The sequence below is a fragment of the Phyllostomus hastatus genome, unplaced genomic scaffold, assembly GCF_019186645.2.
Source record: "Phyllostomus hastatus isolate PE091 unplaced genomic scaffold, TTU_PhHast_1.1 phas_contig_210, whole genome shotgun sequence".
Taxonomy (NCBI): domain Eukaryota; kingdom Metazoa; phylum Chordata; class Mammalia; order Chiroptera; family Phyllostomidae; genus Phyllostomus; species Phyllostomus hastatus.
The window spans coordinates 3123501-3141025 of NW_025333737.1; the positions used below are offsets into that span (position 1 = coordinate 3123501).

General features: G+C 33.6%; 1 protein-coding gene across 6 annotated transcripts in view; it reads right to left on the reverse strand.

Annotated features, from left to right (window-relative positions):
* TAOK1 (TAO kinase 1) overlaps positions 1-17525 on the reverse strand; it is a 144501-nt gene that overhangs the window by 30854 nt on the left and 96122 nt on the right. For 5 of the 6 annotated variants that reach the window (XM_045836986.1, XM_045836987.1, XM_045836988.1 and 2 more), the window contains 5 exons: positions 15742-15835; positions 13755-13836; positions 8196-8363; positions 6200-6403; positions 4083-4217 (listed from right to left, as the gene is read on the reverse strand). In XM_045836986.1, coding sequence (XP_045692942.1) covers positions 4083-4217; positions 6200-6403; positions 8196-8363; positions 13755-13836; positions 15742-15835 — 683 coding nt within the window. The remainder of the gene's footprint in view (positions 1-4082; positions 4218-6199; positions 6404-8195; positions 8364-13754; positions 13837-15741; positions 15836-17525) is intronic. The other variant, XM_045836991.1, reaches the window with a different exon arrangement.

The following is a 17525-nucleotide window of genomic DNA, read 5'->3' on the forward strand; positions in this document are numbered from 1 at the left end:
ATAAAATCCAGAATCATAAAGCAGAAGAAAACACAGAGTATTTTCATGACCTTGGGGTAGGCAAATATTTCTTGGGTATACAAAAACCACAGAGTATAAAGGAAAAAAAGTATTAACTGGATTTTCTAGTTGAGGTGAAACTCACATAATATAACATTAATCATTTTAAAGTGAACAACTCAGCAGCATTTAGGACATTTATAATTTTATGCAAACACTACCTCTATCTAGTTACAAAATATTTTTATCACCAGAGAAGAAACCCTTTATTCGTTATATAGTTGCTCCCTATTCTTCCCTTCTGGTAACCACCAATCTGTTTCCTGTCTCTGGATTTATCTATTCTGGATATCTATTCTGGATATTTCATATAAATAGAATCATATAGCATGTGACCTTTGTCGCTGGCTTCTTTCATTTACCATGTTTTCAAGTTTCATCCATGTTGTATAGCATGTATCAGTACTTCATTCCTTTTTATAGCTAAGTAATATTCCATTGTATGCATATACCATGATTTGTTTATCCATTCATATATTGGGGATATTTGTGGTGTTTCCACTTTTTGGCTATTGTGAACAAAGCTACTATGAACATGTGTGTACATGTACTTGTTTGAATACCTATTTTCAATTTTGGGGGTATCTACCTTGGAGTAGAATTGCTGGGTCATATGGTAATTCTATGTTTAACTTTTTGAGGAATAATCAACTATTTTCACAGGAGCCATACCATTTTACATTTCTACTAGCAGTGTACAGGAGTTCTAATTTCTCTGTATCGTCTTCAACACTTCTTGTCTTCTGTTTGTTTGTTTTTTTTCTTTTTAATAGCCATTCTAATGGGTGTGAGGTGGTACCTCATTGTGGTTTTGACTTGCATTTCCCTAATTAAAACTAACGTTGAGCATCTTTTCATGTGCTTGTTGGCCATTTGTATATCTTTGGATAAATGTCTATTCAAGTCCTTTACCCATATTTTAACTGGGTTGTTTAAACTGGATTTTAAAACAAAATAATAATAACAACAACAACAACAACAACAATAACAATAATAATTTCCAATCTTGATAACAGTAAAAAAAGAATAGTTAAATCACGGAGAAAAAAATTGCATGATCTATATGAGATATAATACTTTTATCCAGACTATATAAAGAACTCTTAGAAAACAATATAAAAGGATGAGTATCTGAACAAGAAATCAGGCAGAAGACTCAAAGAAACACTTCACTAAAGAAAGTACAAGAACCAACAATAAGCATATGAAAGGCTGATTTTGGCAATATCTTCAGTCATAGAGAAATGGAAAAAAAAGACCACTATGAGATTCCATTTGCCACCCATCAGAATGGCTATAATAAAAAGGACTGACAATGCCAAATGCTGAAGAGGATGTGAACCAACTGGTACTCTTATACATCGCTAATGGACAAGTCAAATTGTACAACCATTTGGGAAAACTGTTTGGCATTGTCTTACAAAGAAAAACATACATATACCTTATGAACCTGCTATTTTACAATGAGGTATTTACCAAAAAGAAATTAAAACATCACAGTTACATCTTAAAGACTTGTGCAAGAATATTTCTAACAACCTATGTGTAATAGCTCAAAATGAGATTTAAACCAAATTCTCAAAAAAAGGAATAAAAAATAGTATATCCATACAATGGAAAACTATTTACAAAAGACTGAACACAACAACAGAGATGAATCTTAAAAACATTATGCTGAGCAAAACAAGCTCAACATAAAAGAGTACATTCTGTGTGATTTCATCCATAGACATTCCAAAAACAGTTAAACCTGACAATAGTGAAGAAACAGAAAGTGGTGGTCATTAAAATGGGGAACTGACTAGAGAGAGATATAAAGGGAACTTTCTGGTATTATATGAAATTTTACACAGCTTGTTTTTGTAGGTGATGGTTAATATAGGTATGTACTATTGTAAAAACTCTTCAAACTGAATAAATACCTAAGATCTGTGCATTTCATTGTATGAAAAAAAATCCAAGGAAAAAAAGAAGACTGAATTATGGTATCTGGTAAATATACTGAATAAATATATTAAATAATATAGCTATGCTTATCTTTCTACATTACTCTACATACTCTGAGTTTTTATTTGAAATAAATGCAGTCATTAAGGATATGGATCGTAAGTTTTCTAAATCCATAACTTAAGTTTTTAAAATTAATTTGAGGGAGCCAAATTTTGGGACAGGAGACTTGCCTAAGAAACATTTAATATATGCCAAGTCACAAAGATGTTTCCCCACAAACTGGCCCCACCCTAGGTATTTACTAAAATAGTCATGAAAAAAATTAAGTAACTTTGCCACTTGCTCTGTTCAAAGAGTTATTTGGACATTGCAGAATAGTGCAAATGGCACGAATTCTGATGGGAGATGGTGTTCTTGACCCCACATGTTATACAGATTCAAGGATCACAGCATGGGATTCATAAAATCTGCCTATGTAGTTGATAATTCAGATAACTCCCATATCTTTTTTCTTTCTGTCATCTGTTCCAATAGCCTACGTTTCCTATAATTTTTAATATAATTTTTCTAACCTTAGAATCCTTTATTATGTTTTGGTTTTACTTAGCTGACTGATCAGGATTATAGGTCTTCCATTAAAAAAGCCCAAGTGTCCAACAGTTGATGAGTGGATAAAAAAAACCACGGCACATTTACACAAAGGAATACTACCTGGCTATATTAAAAAAAAATAAAAAAATAAAATAAAAAAAGGGAAATCTTTCCCTTCGCAACAACATGGATGAACCTAGAGAGCATTATGCTATGTGAAATAAGCCAGTCAGAGAAAGACAAGTACCATATGATTTCACTCATATGTGGAACCTAATGAACAAAATGAATTAATAAGCAAAATGGAGACACACCCATAGACAGAAAGCAGGCTGACAGCTGTTGGGGATTAGGAGGGGGTTAAGAAAAAAAAAAAAGAGAGAGACACACACACACACACACACACACACACACACACACACAGAACTCCTGGACTTGAACAACAGTGTGGTGATTGCAGTGGGTGAGGGGTTGGCAGGGAGGTGGGGGGACGTGGAGGAGGGTATAGGAGGGATAAATGCTGATGGAAGGAGACCTGGCTTGGGGTGGTAAACACACCATATACTGTACAGATGATGTGTTGCAGAACTGCATCTGAAACCTGTATAATTTTGTTAACCAGTGTCAACCTAATAAATATAATAAAAAAGGAAATAAAGGCTATAAACCAATTAGAGAAATGAAAAGCATAGTTAAAAATAAGCAAAATGTCTTAAAGCTTGAAAAATATAATCATTTGGCAAATACATAAATAAATCAATGTTCCTGAAATGAACAAGCAATCTATTTTTTTATTGTTATTTGGGAAGTCAGAAGAATTACGTTTTGAGTATATTGGATTGCCTGACATTTCCCAAACATTCTCCTTCATTTTGGTTAGCCTCAGTATTTCCTACTGTTAATGCTTTTTTTCCTTTAATTATTAAAAATAAAAAATATTTATTTATTTTTAGAGAGCAGGAGAAAGACAGAAACACTGATTGGCTGCCTTTCTCATGCCCCCAAGCAGGATAGACACACAACCCATGTATGCGCCCTGACCAGGAATCAAACCACTATCTTTCAGGCCAAAGGATGACACCCAACCCACTGAGTCACAGCAGTCAGGGCCTACTGTTAATTCTTACGTGGACATAACATTTCTCGTTTCCCTTGAGCCTAGAACTAATTACTTAAAGTTCAAACAATTTGTTTTATAAATACTTCCTTTATGCCCTGAATTAAAAGTAATTTGAATTCCTATTTAGTATCTTATAGCTCTCTTAAGCATTTAATATATTTTAACATCCTAGTTATTTATGTACATGTTTTGAAGATAATATTCAAGTCTCTTGAGTGTTTTGTATAATCTTTCTCATAACAGACACTGAAAAGCGAATGATTTTTTACAAAATAAATCTCACATACAAAAAGTTATATTTGAGTATAGATGCCAAGATCTAACATGAAAAATATACTTCTACTTCAAGGGAAGTACCTACCAGTGATGCTGTCCGTATAGTAGCAAAGTGTTCTCGATTACGATAGTGTGATTTATGACGAGATACTTGTGGGGGAGACTGGGGATCTGATGCTCTTGTTCTAGGATCTCCCTCTTCTCTGTAATTTTCTTCCTCCTAGGCAAAGAAAGAGACAACACTATCTAAGGTGAACCAGTTTGTTTGAACTTTCAAGAAAATTAGCTTAAAGACAACTTGATCAACAAACCTCAAAAGTCGTAATTTTAAAAGCAAAAACAAACAAAAATGTGGAATGCTGCTATTTTATTTCCAATATAATTAGAATCCGGAGACGCTATTTCTTCAGTGTATGAAATAGCACATAGAGTCACAATAAGGAAATGTATAAGGCTAGATTTATATCCTACTCATTATATGAGAAATTGAAAAGTTTTAATATGGCTTGAAAATAAAGAAAATGAAACACGCAGCAGGCAGTATTTTAACATAGCAGTGATAAAATTAATTACTCTAATGCTATTGGTTTTAGAAGCAAAAATATAGCTTAAAAATATCTTTATATTACTTCTGTCATATGTCCAAGATAAGCAATAGAACAATGGTTGTAAATTGATGCCATTCCTTATACATTACTTTGGTTCATTAACTAAAGAGAAATAAACTGAAATGCAACCAACTAATTGTGGGACTAATCTTTTATATCACTGATTCTCTTATTAAGAATATAAAAATTAAACATGATTTTGCTCTGACACTATTACTTAGCTAATAATTCTTAAGAACTTTCTAAAATTTTTAAAAACTTAACAGAATTTCCCATTTTAACTATTTTTAAGTATACAATTCAGTGGCATTAATTACATTCTCAATGTTGTGCAATGCTGCCACTATATCCAAAACTTTTTTATTACTCCAATTGGAAACTCTGTATCCATTAACAAAAATTCTCAATTTCATCCTCTATTCAAGTCTCTGGTAACCTCTAATCTACTTTCTATCACTATGAATTTGCCTAGCCTAGGTATTTCACATAAGTGGAATTACACAGTATTTGTCTTTTTGCATCTGGGTTATATCACTTGACATAATGTTTTCAAGATTCATTTGAGGTAGCATGTACCAGAATTTCATTCCTTTTCATAGCTGAATAATTAGATGTATATATCACATTTTATTTATCCATTTACTTGTTGCTGGACAACTGTGTTGGTGCCAATTTTTGGCTAACATGCTTACTAACATTTAGGTAATACCTACAGAAAGCTATAAAGTTAAAAAGGAAGCATTCTTAATAGTTGCTAAAAGGAACTATTGACCTTCAAATATTTGCAAGAAAATTTAAAATTATGGACTTGAAAATACAAAGAATAATGTAGCAAACACCCTTAAATTTGTGATGCCCAGAATTTATAATTTTATACAACTACACTCAGTTTTATTTTATTTTTTTAATGTTCTTTTTTTTTAAATTTTTATTTTTTTAAGATTTCATTTATTTATTTTTAGAGAGGGGAAAGGAAGGAGAAAGAAAGAGAGAGAAAACATCAATGTGTGGTTGCCTCTGATATGGCCCCCACTAGGGAGCTGGCCTGCAACCCAGGCATGTGCCCTGACTAGGAATCGAACCTGCAACCCTCTGGTTCGCAGCCCGTGCTCAATCCACTGAGCTACGCCAGCCAGGGAAGTTTTATTTTAAAGATGTAAACATGGATAATACAAAAGCTATTTTTGATCATCCTAACTATTTCTCTTGCTCGTGGAAGGCAACTATTATCGTTAATTTCATGTGTATACTTACTACTTTAAATTACTTTATTTTCCATCTAAGTAACTTCAAATAATACATGTCATATTTCTGTATTTCTTTCTTCTAAGATTTAAAAAATATTCTTTTGGAATTCTCAAAACATTAGTTTCCTAAATGCAGGTCTTAAATTGGGAATTAACAAGACTATTGTTCCAAACTTCTGAAACATCAAAAACAAAACAAAAAAACAAACCCTACAACCAACCAAAAAAAAACCAAAAACAAAAAAACCCACACAACCCCAAACAACAAGAAAACTCCTCTTAAACTAATCAGATAAAGAAAATTCTTTACCAAAGTTCAATTTTTTCACTGAAACCCAAATACTCACAGGTTTTAAGTGGATGACAGAACTATTGGACATCACTGTGTGATCTCCCTCCATCATATCCAGCTCACTCTTGTCATCTGAGGCATCTGGAAGACTGTTAACACTACTGCTTTGGCTACTGGCACTAATGGACATACTGGGAATAGATTGATTACTTCCAACACTATTCACTGTTCCTGTCCGTCCAACACCATGATCTTGTTCCTAAGGGAAAAGAGTATTAGGTTCAAATATCTGTATTTCTTTTGAATTCTTGAGTACAAGTACATAGCGCATTGCTTGGCACACAGTCTTCAGAAAGTCAGAGGTCTATCGTGAGAAATTTTCTTTATTTGTCAAGACCATGAAGTTTACCAACTATTACTTGACAATAAACAAATAAAAATGACCAATAAGTAAGTAACAAACCATGTTTGACCAATATTTGACCAAATGACCAATAAGTAAGTAACGAAACCAACCATGCAAAAAGTATGGTCATCAGTGCTGGGTTATTTCCAATGTGTAGCATTTTTTGAAATCCATTTTTACTACATATCTCATGGGCTATCTATCTATAGAGGTTCTGCTCATTTCTCAATGATTCCCATGGTTAAAACAAGCCCCAGCCTTTTAAAAAATCCTGTAAACAACCCCTTTTAGTTATTTTTTATTAAAGTCTTTTATAAGTTTATTTTTCTTTCTTCCTCATAATATAGTCTCTGGCCTATCCTCTACCACCAAATAATTAACATTAATTCCTATCTATTTTTGTGTGAAATGTAAATTACACATTACTTATATATTTAATCACAATCATGAAACTGCTTTTCTGAAGTTACCAGGTTAAGAAGTGGTACCTGGGCACCAACATTATAGCAGTCTTATCATATCAAAATTCTGTAAGATATGCAGAATTTAACTAATATATAGACACATGGTGTGTATCTCACTCTATACATATACATACCAGAGTGTGTGTATATATATGTGAACTTATATATACATATATATGAACTTATATCCCTAGCCTATCAGAGATACTACATTGGAGCTACAGAATTAACTACATTAGTTTTATTAATTTCACAACTTTGCTAACAAATTTCCTATATTTAAAATAGTCCAACAATTTTCTAATGATTATTGTTAAGAATAAAACAAAATAAACATAAAACCCAAAACTACAGTGAGAAAGTATTGTATTTTATAGTTCATTAATTACGCAGCGCTATTAAAAAAAGTAACTACTGCTTCTGATGTCAGAATGCAAAATGATCTCTTTCACTGGCAAGCAATATGAAAGAGTGAAAGCTCTGGAATTCAGACAGGAGCAAAGAAGAAAAATGAAAATATGAAGAGTGATAGATCTACAAATAAGCTATATATATTTATTTCCCTGTGAGGAAGTTCTTTAGCATTTCTATTGCAAATCTGTACTTCCATTTTCCCCTAAAAGGCAATAGGGAAAGAATGTGGCCTTGAGAGTGAGTGATATATGAATTTGAACCCACATGCCTCTACCTGAGGTGAGTCAGTTAATCATTCTGAGCCTCACTTTACTCATCTGTAAAATGAGTATTTTAGAACCATGTAAATGGAATAAAACTATGCAGAACTGAAAAGAATTAATGGCCCCTGGTGATAGAGTAGAATGACTACTAATTTTATAATGACAACTTCCAGAGTTTATAATTTCAAATCCTTACAAAACTTAAAAAAAAAAAGGGGGGGGGGTTTGAGTGGCCAAGAGCTTTAAAAGGGACTAGATTAAATAACGGTGGACATGTTTCTTTAATAAAAGACTTTGCAGTGCTTTACTATGCCAACGAACACTATGAAAGGGCTGGGTTTAAATAATTCAAAATCTTTTTTCCCACTTGAGATCTTATAGGACCCATGCTAAAAAAACACAATTTAGGAACCACTGATATAAATGATTCATGGCAAGACACATTGCATTAGGAAGGCCGCTAATAAAGAGAGCTCAATATTTGAGTAATTTCTAAGGTACTACCTCTTCTTCTTCCTGTGCTTCTACTGCTGGTCCATTATGTGCCTCCTGGAAAAGGAGTTTCTTCATCTTTCGATACTGCAGATTGTCCAGCTCTCTTACTGCATCTTTTGTCCTTTGAATGAGATCTATTAACACTGTTTCAGGGCGCTCCCGAAGAACAAACATGTGCTGCATAAGAGAAGGTAAAAGCCAGGTTGAAACCTATATATTTTTTCAATTGGTATAATTGGTACAATTATACCCTTTCTCAGATCCTAGAATTACTATTATGATAGCTAATGCATATAATTTATAGCTATCTAATTTTTATACTTTGACTTCTTACATTTATAAAGTTGTCATTTACACATATACACTCTATGCCTACATAACTACCCCTGCACATTTTATAAAAACTTTGAACATGATACCTTTGTCAGCCAACTGAAAATGCTGAGTTAAAACAGTCAAAAGGTGTAAACAAACACTAACATTTAAGGTCAATTCTTTTTTTATTTTCTTTTTAAAGCTGGGGACAGTGAAACAAGTAAGGGCCTAGGATAGAAGCAGCAACAGGAGAGGGATTAAATGGGGAAATGAGCCTAGGAGGGGCAGCTCTGGCTCACTAAGAAGTCAAAAAAAAGTGGGCCTTGGGGATAGATCAGGGAGTTAGCCTGGGAGGAGCTGCTGCCACTGCCCATTGCTCCCTGGTTGTAAGCCTCTTGGGGTCCCTTAGGGTTTAGGATGCATGCCTGTGGGGAGAGAAAGAGGGAGAAAGGGGAGGGAAAAATGAGTGGGTGCTCCTGGGAGGGAGAGAGCATTAAGTTCAATTCTTAAATTAGAGCCCTAGATAAAGGCTAAATAAAGGTTTATATATTACAGAACTGCTGACTTCATGGATAAGGCACGTTCAGTTCTGAGGAAGGTTTCAACAGAATATATTTACTAATGGTGGCTTTATATTACATAAACTTGGGTGTTATGGGCTCCTTTATATGTTGCATAAGAAACACTTTATAAAACACCAGCAGTTATTTAAAAGCCATTATATTACTAGTGATTTTTTATCACATTTAATAAAGCTTAACCTATCAAATACAGGAAAGTAGAAAGAACAATTCCACCATTAGGATTACCATTGTTACATTTTGGTATATTTCTTTTCTTTTCTATTTTCTTTCCTCTTCTTTCTTTCTTTTTAAAATTATAGTTGATATTCAATATTATATTAGTTTTAGATATATAGCATAATGGTTAGATATTTGAATAACTTATGAAGTGATCCCTCTAATAAGCCTAGTACCAACTTGGTATCATTCATAGTTGTTACAGTGTTATTGATTACATTCCCTATGCTGTACTTTACATCCCCATGATGGTATATTTCTTTGCAGAAATTTTCTATGTACAGATTTTGACTTGTAGATAGTTAGCACAGAGATTGCAGAAAGATGCTTTCTGCCTTGGGTTTATGACATGCCCTGAATTCTTATTACACTTTAAACTTCTTAGTTATTTTAAATTTATTTATTCATTATGCAAAGTTATACTATATTATTTCATTATACTGTACTGTTGTATTATGTTATTTCAACTCATAAACATAATGCATACAGAATATTTCATCAAATATTTATGCCAAAATTATTTAACCATTACCCTAATTCTGGATGGTAATTTCCAATTTTTATTTCTGAGATAAACAGCTTCATACATTTAAAAAAACCCTTTTTTCTATTACTTTTTTTTTCTTTACAATGGACTGTGACAAAAATGTAATCAGACCAAAGAAAAAGAAGCACTTGATAGATACTTCCATTTGCTTCCAATAAGGCTGTGCCAATACACTCAAGTATGCAAATCAGGTAAGTGAATACAACATGCATGCTTGAGATCTAGTCTCCAAATACCAAATACCTGTCCATGGTTGGCTGAGTTATTATCAAAAGAGTTTATGCTTAGGCAAGTGTAGGGAGGCAGTCACATTCTTCCTTTTTCCTGAGCCAAAGCTTTTTTTGTATGTATCACTACTTATAATATTCAGTCTGCTTATTAAAAATATATATATATTTCTAAGCCTGATAACTTTCTACAATTAGATCTTATTTTTCAGTGAAATAATTCCTAGGTATACTAAAGTTTTTGTTGCTACTATTTTAAGTACCTATTTATTCATGCTTTCATTTCTGAGACTAGGAGTGAGATTACTATCTAGAATTCCCCAAGCATTACTGAAACTTTATATTGCTGTTTGACATACTATGTATGGTAACAAATAATATTGAATATAAATATCTCAAGATTTTCTTTGTGTCTTTAAGTGCTGTGTCAGTGAAAGTAAACTGAATCTCTTTGAGATTTTAAAACGTTCATATAATAATAGTCTACTTGTATCTTATTATAAGTAAAAAAATCAACAAAATTCCTTAGGGTCACAAATAGAGTCAAATCTTACTTACTAATGTTTTATCTGTATGTTTTAAGAAGTATATAAATTTCAATAATACTTTTATTGTTATTAATAAGAGGGAGAACCTTCAAATGAAATAATAACTTTTGAGAATATAAAGGATATACCAAGCATATATTTAAATTAGACAACCAAATCTAATGAAAATTGAATAGAACTTACATGATTTTAAAAATACTTTCATTAAGTTAGAAAAATGCATTTCCAGAAAAGAAACAAAAATACCCATTTTTAAAAAAAATTATATGTATTTGATCATGTTATTACAGTTGTTCCACTTCCCCCCATGTTGCTCACCTCTACCCAGCACCCCCCACTCCCTCAGGCAAGTGCCACACAGGTGAGCATTCGCCAGTCATGTGTATAAGTTTTTTTGCCACTCCATTTCCTGTACTGTACTTTTCATCACCACGGCTATTCTGTAACTTGATCTTCATCTTTTTCTTAAATAAGTCCCTTTAACATTTCAATAATAATGATTTGGTGATAATGAACTCCTTTAGTTTTTCCTTGTCTGAGAAGCACTTTATCTGCCCTTTGATTCTAAATGATAGCTTTCCTGGGTAGAGAAACCTTGGCTGTAGGGGCCTGCATTTCATGACTTTGAATATTTCTTGCCAATCCCTCTAGCCTGCAAAGTTTCTTTTGAGAAATCAGCTGACAGTCTTATGGAAACTCCCATGTAGGTAACTAACTGCTTTTCTCTTGCTGCTTTTAAGATTCCCTCTTTATCTTAAACCTGTGGCTTAATTATGATGTGTCTTGGGGTGGGCCTCTTTGCATCCATCTTGTTTGAGACTGTGCTTCCTGGACTTGCATGTCCATTTCCTTCACCAAATTAGGGAAGTTTTCTTTCATTAATTTTTCAAATAGATTTCCAATTTCTTGTTCTTTCTCTTCTCCTTCTTAACCTCTTGAAGTTGTCCCAGAAGCTGCTTATACTATTCTAATTTTTGCGGATTCTTTTTTTCTTTTTGTTGTTCTTGACTGGTTGTTTTTTGCTTCCTTATGTTCCAAATCATTGACTTGATTCTCGACTTTATTCACTCTACTGCTGTATGTATCCCTGTAAATTGTTCTTTATTTCAATTCGTGTATCCTTCATTTCTGACTGGATCTTTTTCATGCTGCTGAGGTTCTCACTAAGTTCCTTAAGCATCCTTAAGTGTTTTTGTGTTTTGAAATCTGCATCTGATAGATTGCTTATCCATTTCACTTTAGCTCTTTTTCTGGAGTTTTCATCTGTTCTTCCATTTGGGCCATGTTTCTTTGTCTCCTTGTTTTGGCAGCCTCCCTGTGTGTATTCCTATGTATTAGGTAGAGCTGCTCTGATTCTGTCTTGGTAGTGGGGTCTAATGTAGTAGGTGTCCCACAGGGTCTACTGACACAGCCTCCCATATCACCCAAGCTATGTACTTGAGGTGTGCCCTTTGTGTGGGCTGAGTACACCTTCCTCTTGTAGTTGAGCCTTGGTTGCTGTTGGCAGATCAATGGGAGGGATTTACCCAGGTCAGTCAGCTGTAAGGATTGGCTATAACCACTTACCACCAGCCTCCATCCTCTGCAGATAATCATTTGTGCAAGGGCAGGGTGGTTGTGTTCTGACGTGGTCTGTAGCTGTCCACTGGGTGCACTAGCTCTGGGGTTTCCCAGATGGTGCAGGCCAAGGTCAGCCCACACCTATGTTTTGCCTGGGACCACCCTTCCTGAGCTATAAAGCAATCTGAGATGGATGCTACATGCATCTAACTCATTGTTCCCCTTTGCTTGGGATTCTTGGGACTTCTTCAAGATTCCCAGGCAAAGCCAAGCTCTGAATCTAGGCTGGCTGATGCTAATGCTGGGCCTGGAGCTCTTGAGGCCAGCTATGGCTTGTTTGAGAGGATTTAGGAAGATGTGCAGCATGAGCCAAGACCAGCCATTCATATGGAAAAGCAGCTTGGGTGGGCCTGTAAGCTGGATGGGGCAGAGTCTCTGGGGATTTCCAAGGCAGGTCAAACAGTGTCACCCGGGTTGATGGAGTCTCAAATATGGCACCAGCCAACCAGTTCTGTGGCTCTGCAGGGGGAGAGTCAGAAAAGGGACATCTGCTCACCCAGATGCCAGGCATTTCTGCCTCTCGCCGTATGCCCCTGGTCCCCTTTAAGCTGCCACCCCAGCGCTGGGGGTCAGAGGGAGTGATTTTGAGTAGGTGAGTGCCTGTGTGGGTTCTTTAAGATCAACTGCTTGGGGCTCCAGAAGTTTCTTCCACTGACTCAATCCCCACTGGTTTTTACAGCCAGAAGTTTTGGGGATTTATCTTCCTGGTACTGTTTCCCTGGGCTGAGGGTCCTGGTGTGGGACTGGGACTCCTCACCCCTGAGATAGCCTTCTTGAATTTTTATTCATTAGACGTGGGTGTGGGACCAACCCATTCTGCATCTGCACCTCTCCTACCAGTATGGATGGATGTAGTTTCTTTATTCCATAGTTGTCAGACTTCCAGTCAACTCAATTTGTAATGGTTCAGAGTGATGGTTGTTCTATATTTTAGTTGTAATTTTGATGTCACTGTGAGAAGAGGCCAGCCATATCTGCCTATGCTGCCCTCTTGAGAATATACATTTTTAAGTTTCTTTTGAAATCTCTTTTCTCTCACAGTATTTACATAAATATGTACATCACATTATTTCTTTCTTTCATATTATTTTAATATAGGAAAGACCAATACATAAAGTATTATAGATAAAAAAATTACATTCAAAGTTGTACTATGTTTTGCCAACTTTGAAATATAGCATGCCACATAAATTAAATTTTATAATTATAACTCATAAATATTCTTCTTGTACATATAACAATTTAGATATTTGGTACTATTTTAAATATTGAACTATACATTCTATTCAGCCATGGTAAAAGCAACTAATCAATTTTGAAAAAAAAAAAGAAAAAAAAGAAAAAAGAAAAACTTAGCATCTTGAGAAAAGTTCCAAAAAAGAACAATATTTAAAATTGTTTTAATAAAAACTTGTAGAGCAATTTTAATACTGTTCAGAATCAAAGAGGAATAAAACACATTCCTTAAAATAATTTCTTAGGGGTAGAAAACAAAGTAGAAGAGAACTGACCTTTAAAAGTTCCTCTGATGTAGGGCGATCTTGAGGGATTTTCTGGAGACAAGAATCTACAAAGTTGCGAAAATAATCAGACCTATTGTAAAGGAAAGTATCAAGTGAACACATTGCTATTTCCTTTAAAAACAGATCCACAAATCAATGTATGTGCCTATAGGTGGGAGGGGCATGGAGAAGAAATATAAAAAGAAAAGTGGACACAATACAACATATATTTCATATAAGTCTATGAAAACCATCTAAAGCAACCAGTGAAACTGTACTGTTTTTCAAAGATAAACTTACACAGGTTATTTAAAATTCCGCTTCTACATATTTAAATATCACAAGTCATTATAAATTAAGGCAAAATTAGGGAAGTCGACCTTTTTCTTCTTTGCATTCAAATCTAAGATAACATTCTTCTTGATTTGTTTTCTTTCTTGATTACTCCTTGGATGGTCTTCTATTTAGCATGTTTCAAAACATCACTCTATTAGTTTTGGAGGGAGAATTTTTTTATACCTGGGGCATTTGGTGTCCCTGAATAAATGGACAGAACTTCCATTAACCCCAGAAAACCAATTAAGATACTTTTAAAAACATTAGAAGTCTGTAACATATTATTGGAATGTGCTTGATAAGCATTCAGTGAGCAAGGCAGTAATAATTACTCCATCAATGTTTGACTTAAATGGTCAAAAAGCATTTTATGTTCCTTGTGGTAAGATTTCTTTTTTGACTCCCCAAAGTATCACAGTATAAAGACAGTCTGTGTTCACTATATTTATTACTTGATGTACCATAATACTAAACTCTGTGCCAAAAGATTCCTTCTGTATCTCTACATAAGTAGCAAAGACCATTATATGTGCCTTAATTATGTAATCATTAAAAAAGTATCACTAATTTATGCATCTACTTATGAATTTTAAATTACTTATTAACTATATTAGAATTTCCTCTAGAATTTTTCAAATGTTAGATATAGCTGAAGAATTTCTTACTAAAAATTTCTGATAAAAAGTCTAGTTTTCTAAAACTGTCAATTTGTTCTACATAAACTTCTTTATCAAATCAAGGAAACATTAGGAAAAGGAACATCAGAGCATTCTGAATAATAAATAACATAATAACTATTAGAATGATCCAAAGTTATAAATCTGATAATTCTGAGAAATCGAGTCATTTTACCTATGTTTTATACCATATAAATTAAATACCATTCTCCTAAAAATATCACTACAGGTATGGCAATCTACATATTTTAATTATAAAATGTTAATGTTTAAATTATGATATTTATAATATAATCAGGATTATATATATTCCTAAAAATTTCAAAGAAAATATAATATATACATTTTTGTGAAAAGCAACACTTTTGCTTCCATGTGACACTACTGAGACACTGATGCTACGAAAAGCAGACATAATAAACATGATATAAGGATAAAATAAACTTTTTTATTTTATTTTATTTTATTTTATTTTATTTTACTTATCTTTCCTAATAGTTTACTTAACATGGGTTCACTGAGGGAATTTCACAAGCCAATACTATACAGAACAGTCTCTTAATAAGACAATAAAAATAACATACTCCAAAGCAATGATGGATTAATTACACTATTGTCAGAGGACTAAATCTACTTTTTAAAAAACATTTATTTATTTACTTTAAAAAAGCAGGGAAGGGAGGGAGAAAGAGAGGGAGAGAAACATTGATGTGCCCTAATCCGTTGCCTCTCACATGCCACCAACCTGGGACCTGGCCTGCAATCTGGGTGTGAGCCCCGACAGGAAATCAAACCGGTGACCTTTTGGTTTTCAGGCCAGTGCTCAATCCACTGAGCCACACTAGGCAAGGCTAAGCCTATTTTAGTATCACTTCAGGTATTAACACATTTTACCTAGTTGAAATGAAATAATTCTGACTAACATTATGAAAAAGCGCTTAATTTATACAATGTTGAGGAATATATCTGTTAGAAATACTCACCATTCATTAGACTGTAGTGTAGGGGATTCATTTTGGGCTATATGATATAAGGCACTCATTGCATTCATATTAAATAAAGGAGGCTTCCTTTCCGCTATAAGAGAAAGAAAACTTGCCTGTTAAAATGCATGCCTGTTATGAAGGATCATACAAATACTACTGAAGCTAAAAAAAAATTGCAAACTTAGCAAACAAATATAGAGTTCAAAGAGCATTGTCAAATAAACTGATTTAGGGTAAATCATTTACTTGATGCCCCACCATTCCTAAATACTTTAAAATAAGAATATTCTACTAAAGAACAATATTATCTCCATTAAATCAGGCCATTAATGCTAATACATGACTCTCATCTAATCCTCAAACCCCATTCCAGTTTCACTCAAATGTCAAATAATGTCCTTTACAGGAAAAGTGAGCTTTGATCATTTGTGTCCTTCAAGTAAATTGTCCATTTTATCTAAGTTGTTAAATTAACATAAAATTGTTCATACTATATCACTATAATCCTTTTAATACCTATAAAATCTGCAGTGATATCACATGTATCATGTGTATTCTTTCTTTTCTTCCTGATCAATCTGGCTAGAAGTTTATCAATTTTATCACTTTCCTTGAAGTTTTTTATTTGACTGGTTTTCTCTTTTTTTTTATTTAGTTGATTTCTGCTTTGATCTTTTTACTTCTCTTTCCTTACTTTGGGTAGAATTTGCTCTTCTTTTTCTACTGCCTGAAAGTAAAAGTTGAAGTCATGATCTTGACAATTTTGAAGATACAAGACCTTTGAATATTTTAATATAATTTTGCCGTATGATTAAATTTAGGTTATACATCCTTGGCAGGAACATCACATAACTAGATGTTATATTTTTCTCATCATATTCTAGGAGGCAGTGCATAATTTCAAATGGTCCTGTTTTAATGGTGTTCTCTTTGATCACTTAGGGCCATGTCTAACAGGTTTCTTCATTACCATGAAAGAGAAAATTACAATTTTCTCTTTTTCTCTTGTAATTAGTAAGCATTTTCTGAGAAGGGACTTTGAAATGATAGTTTTCATAAAGCTTTCATTTTATTCTTTTATTTATTTATTATATGGACTTATAGATTTTTATTTTTAAAAATTCTTTGTTGGTTTTAGAGAAAGGGAGACAGAGAGAGAAAATATCGATTTTGTTGTTCTACTTACTTATGCATTCATTGATTACTGTATGACCCCTGACTGGGGATCAAACCTACAATACGGTCGTATCAAGATGATGTTCTAACCAACTGAGAACCCAGCCAGGGCCTACAGACTTTTATTTTATTTAATAAGCTATAAACTGCTACTATCATTTATTTTGATGTTCCAAATGCCTCATATATGAGCAGTGAGAATGCTTATATTCTGGTTTCTGTCTTTTTAAAAATTTAATCTTTATTGTATTTTTTTCCCATTACTATAAGTCTCCTTGAATCCCCCACTCCCCAGCAATCTCCATACTGTTGTCCATGTCCATGAGTCATTTTTCCTTTATGCTCAATCCCTCCACCCCTTCACCTGTTCCACCCTGCTGGCTGTCATCCTGCTTTCAATCTGAGTCTGTCCCCATTTTCCTTGTTAATTCAGTTTTTCATTAGATTCCACATATGAGTGAAATCATATGGTGTTTGTCTTTCTCTGTCTGGATTATTTCACTTAGTATAATGTTTTCCATGTCTACACATACTGTCACAAAGGGTAAAATTTTCTTTTTTTCTAAGGTTGAGCAGTATTCCATTTGTAAATGTCCCATAGTTGT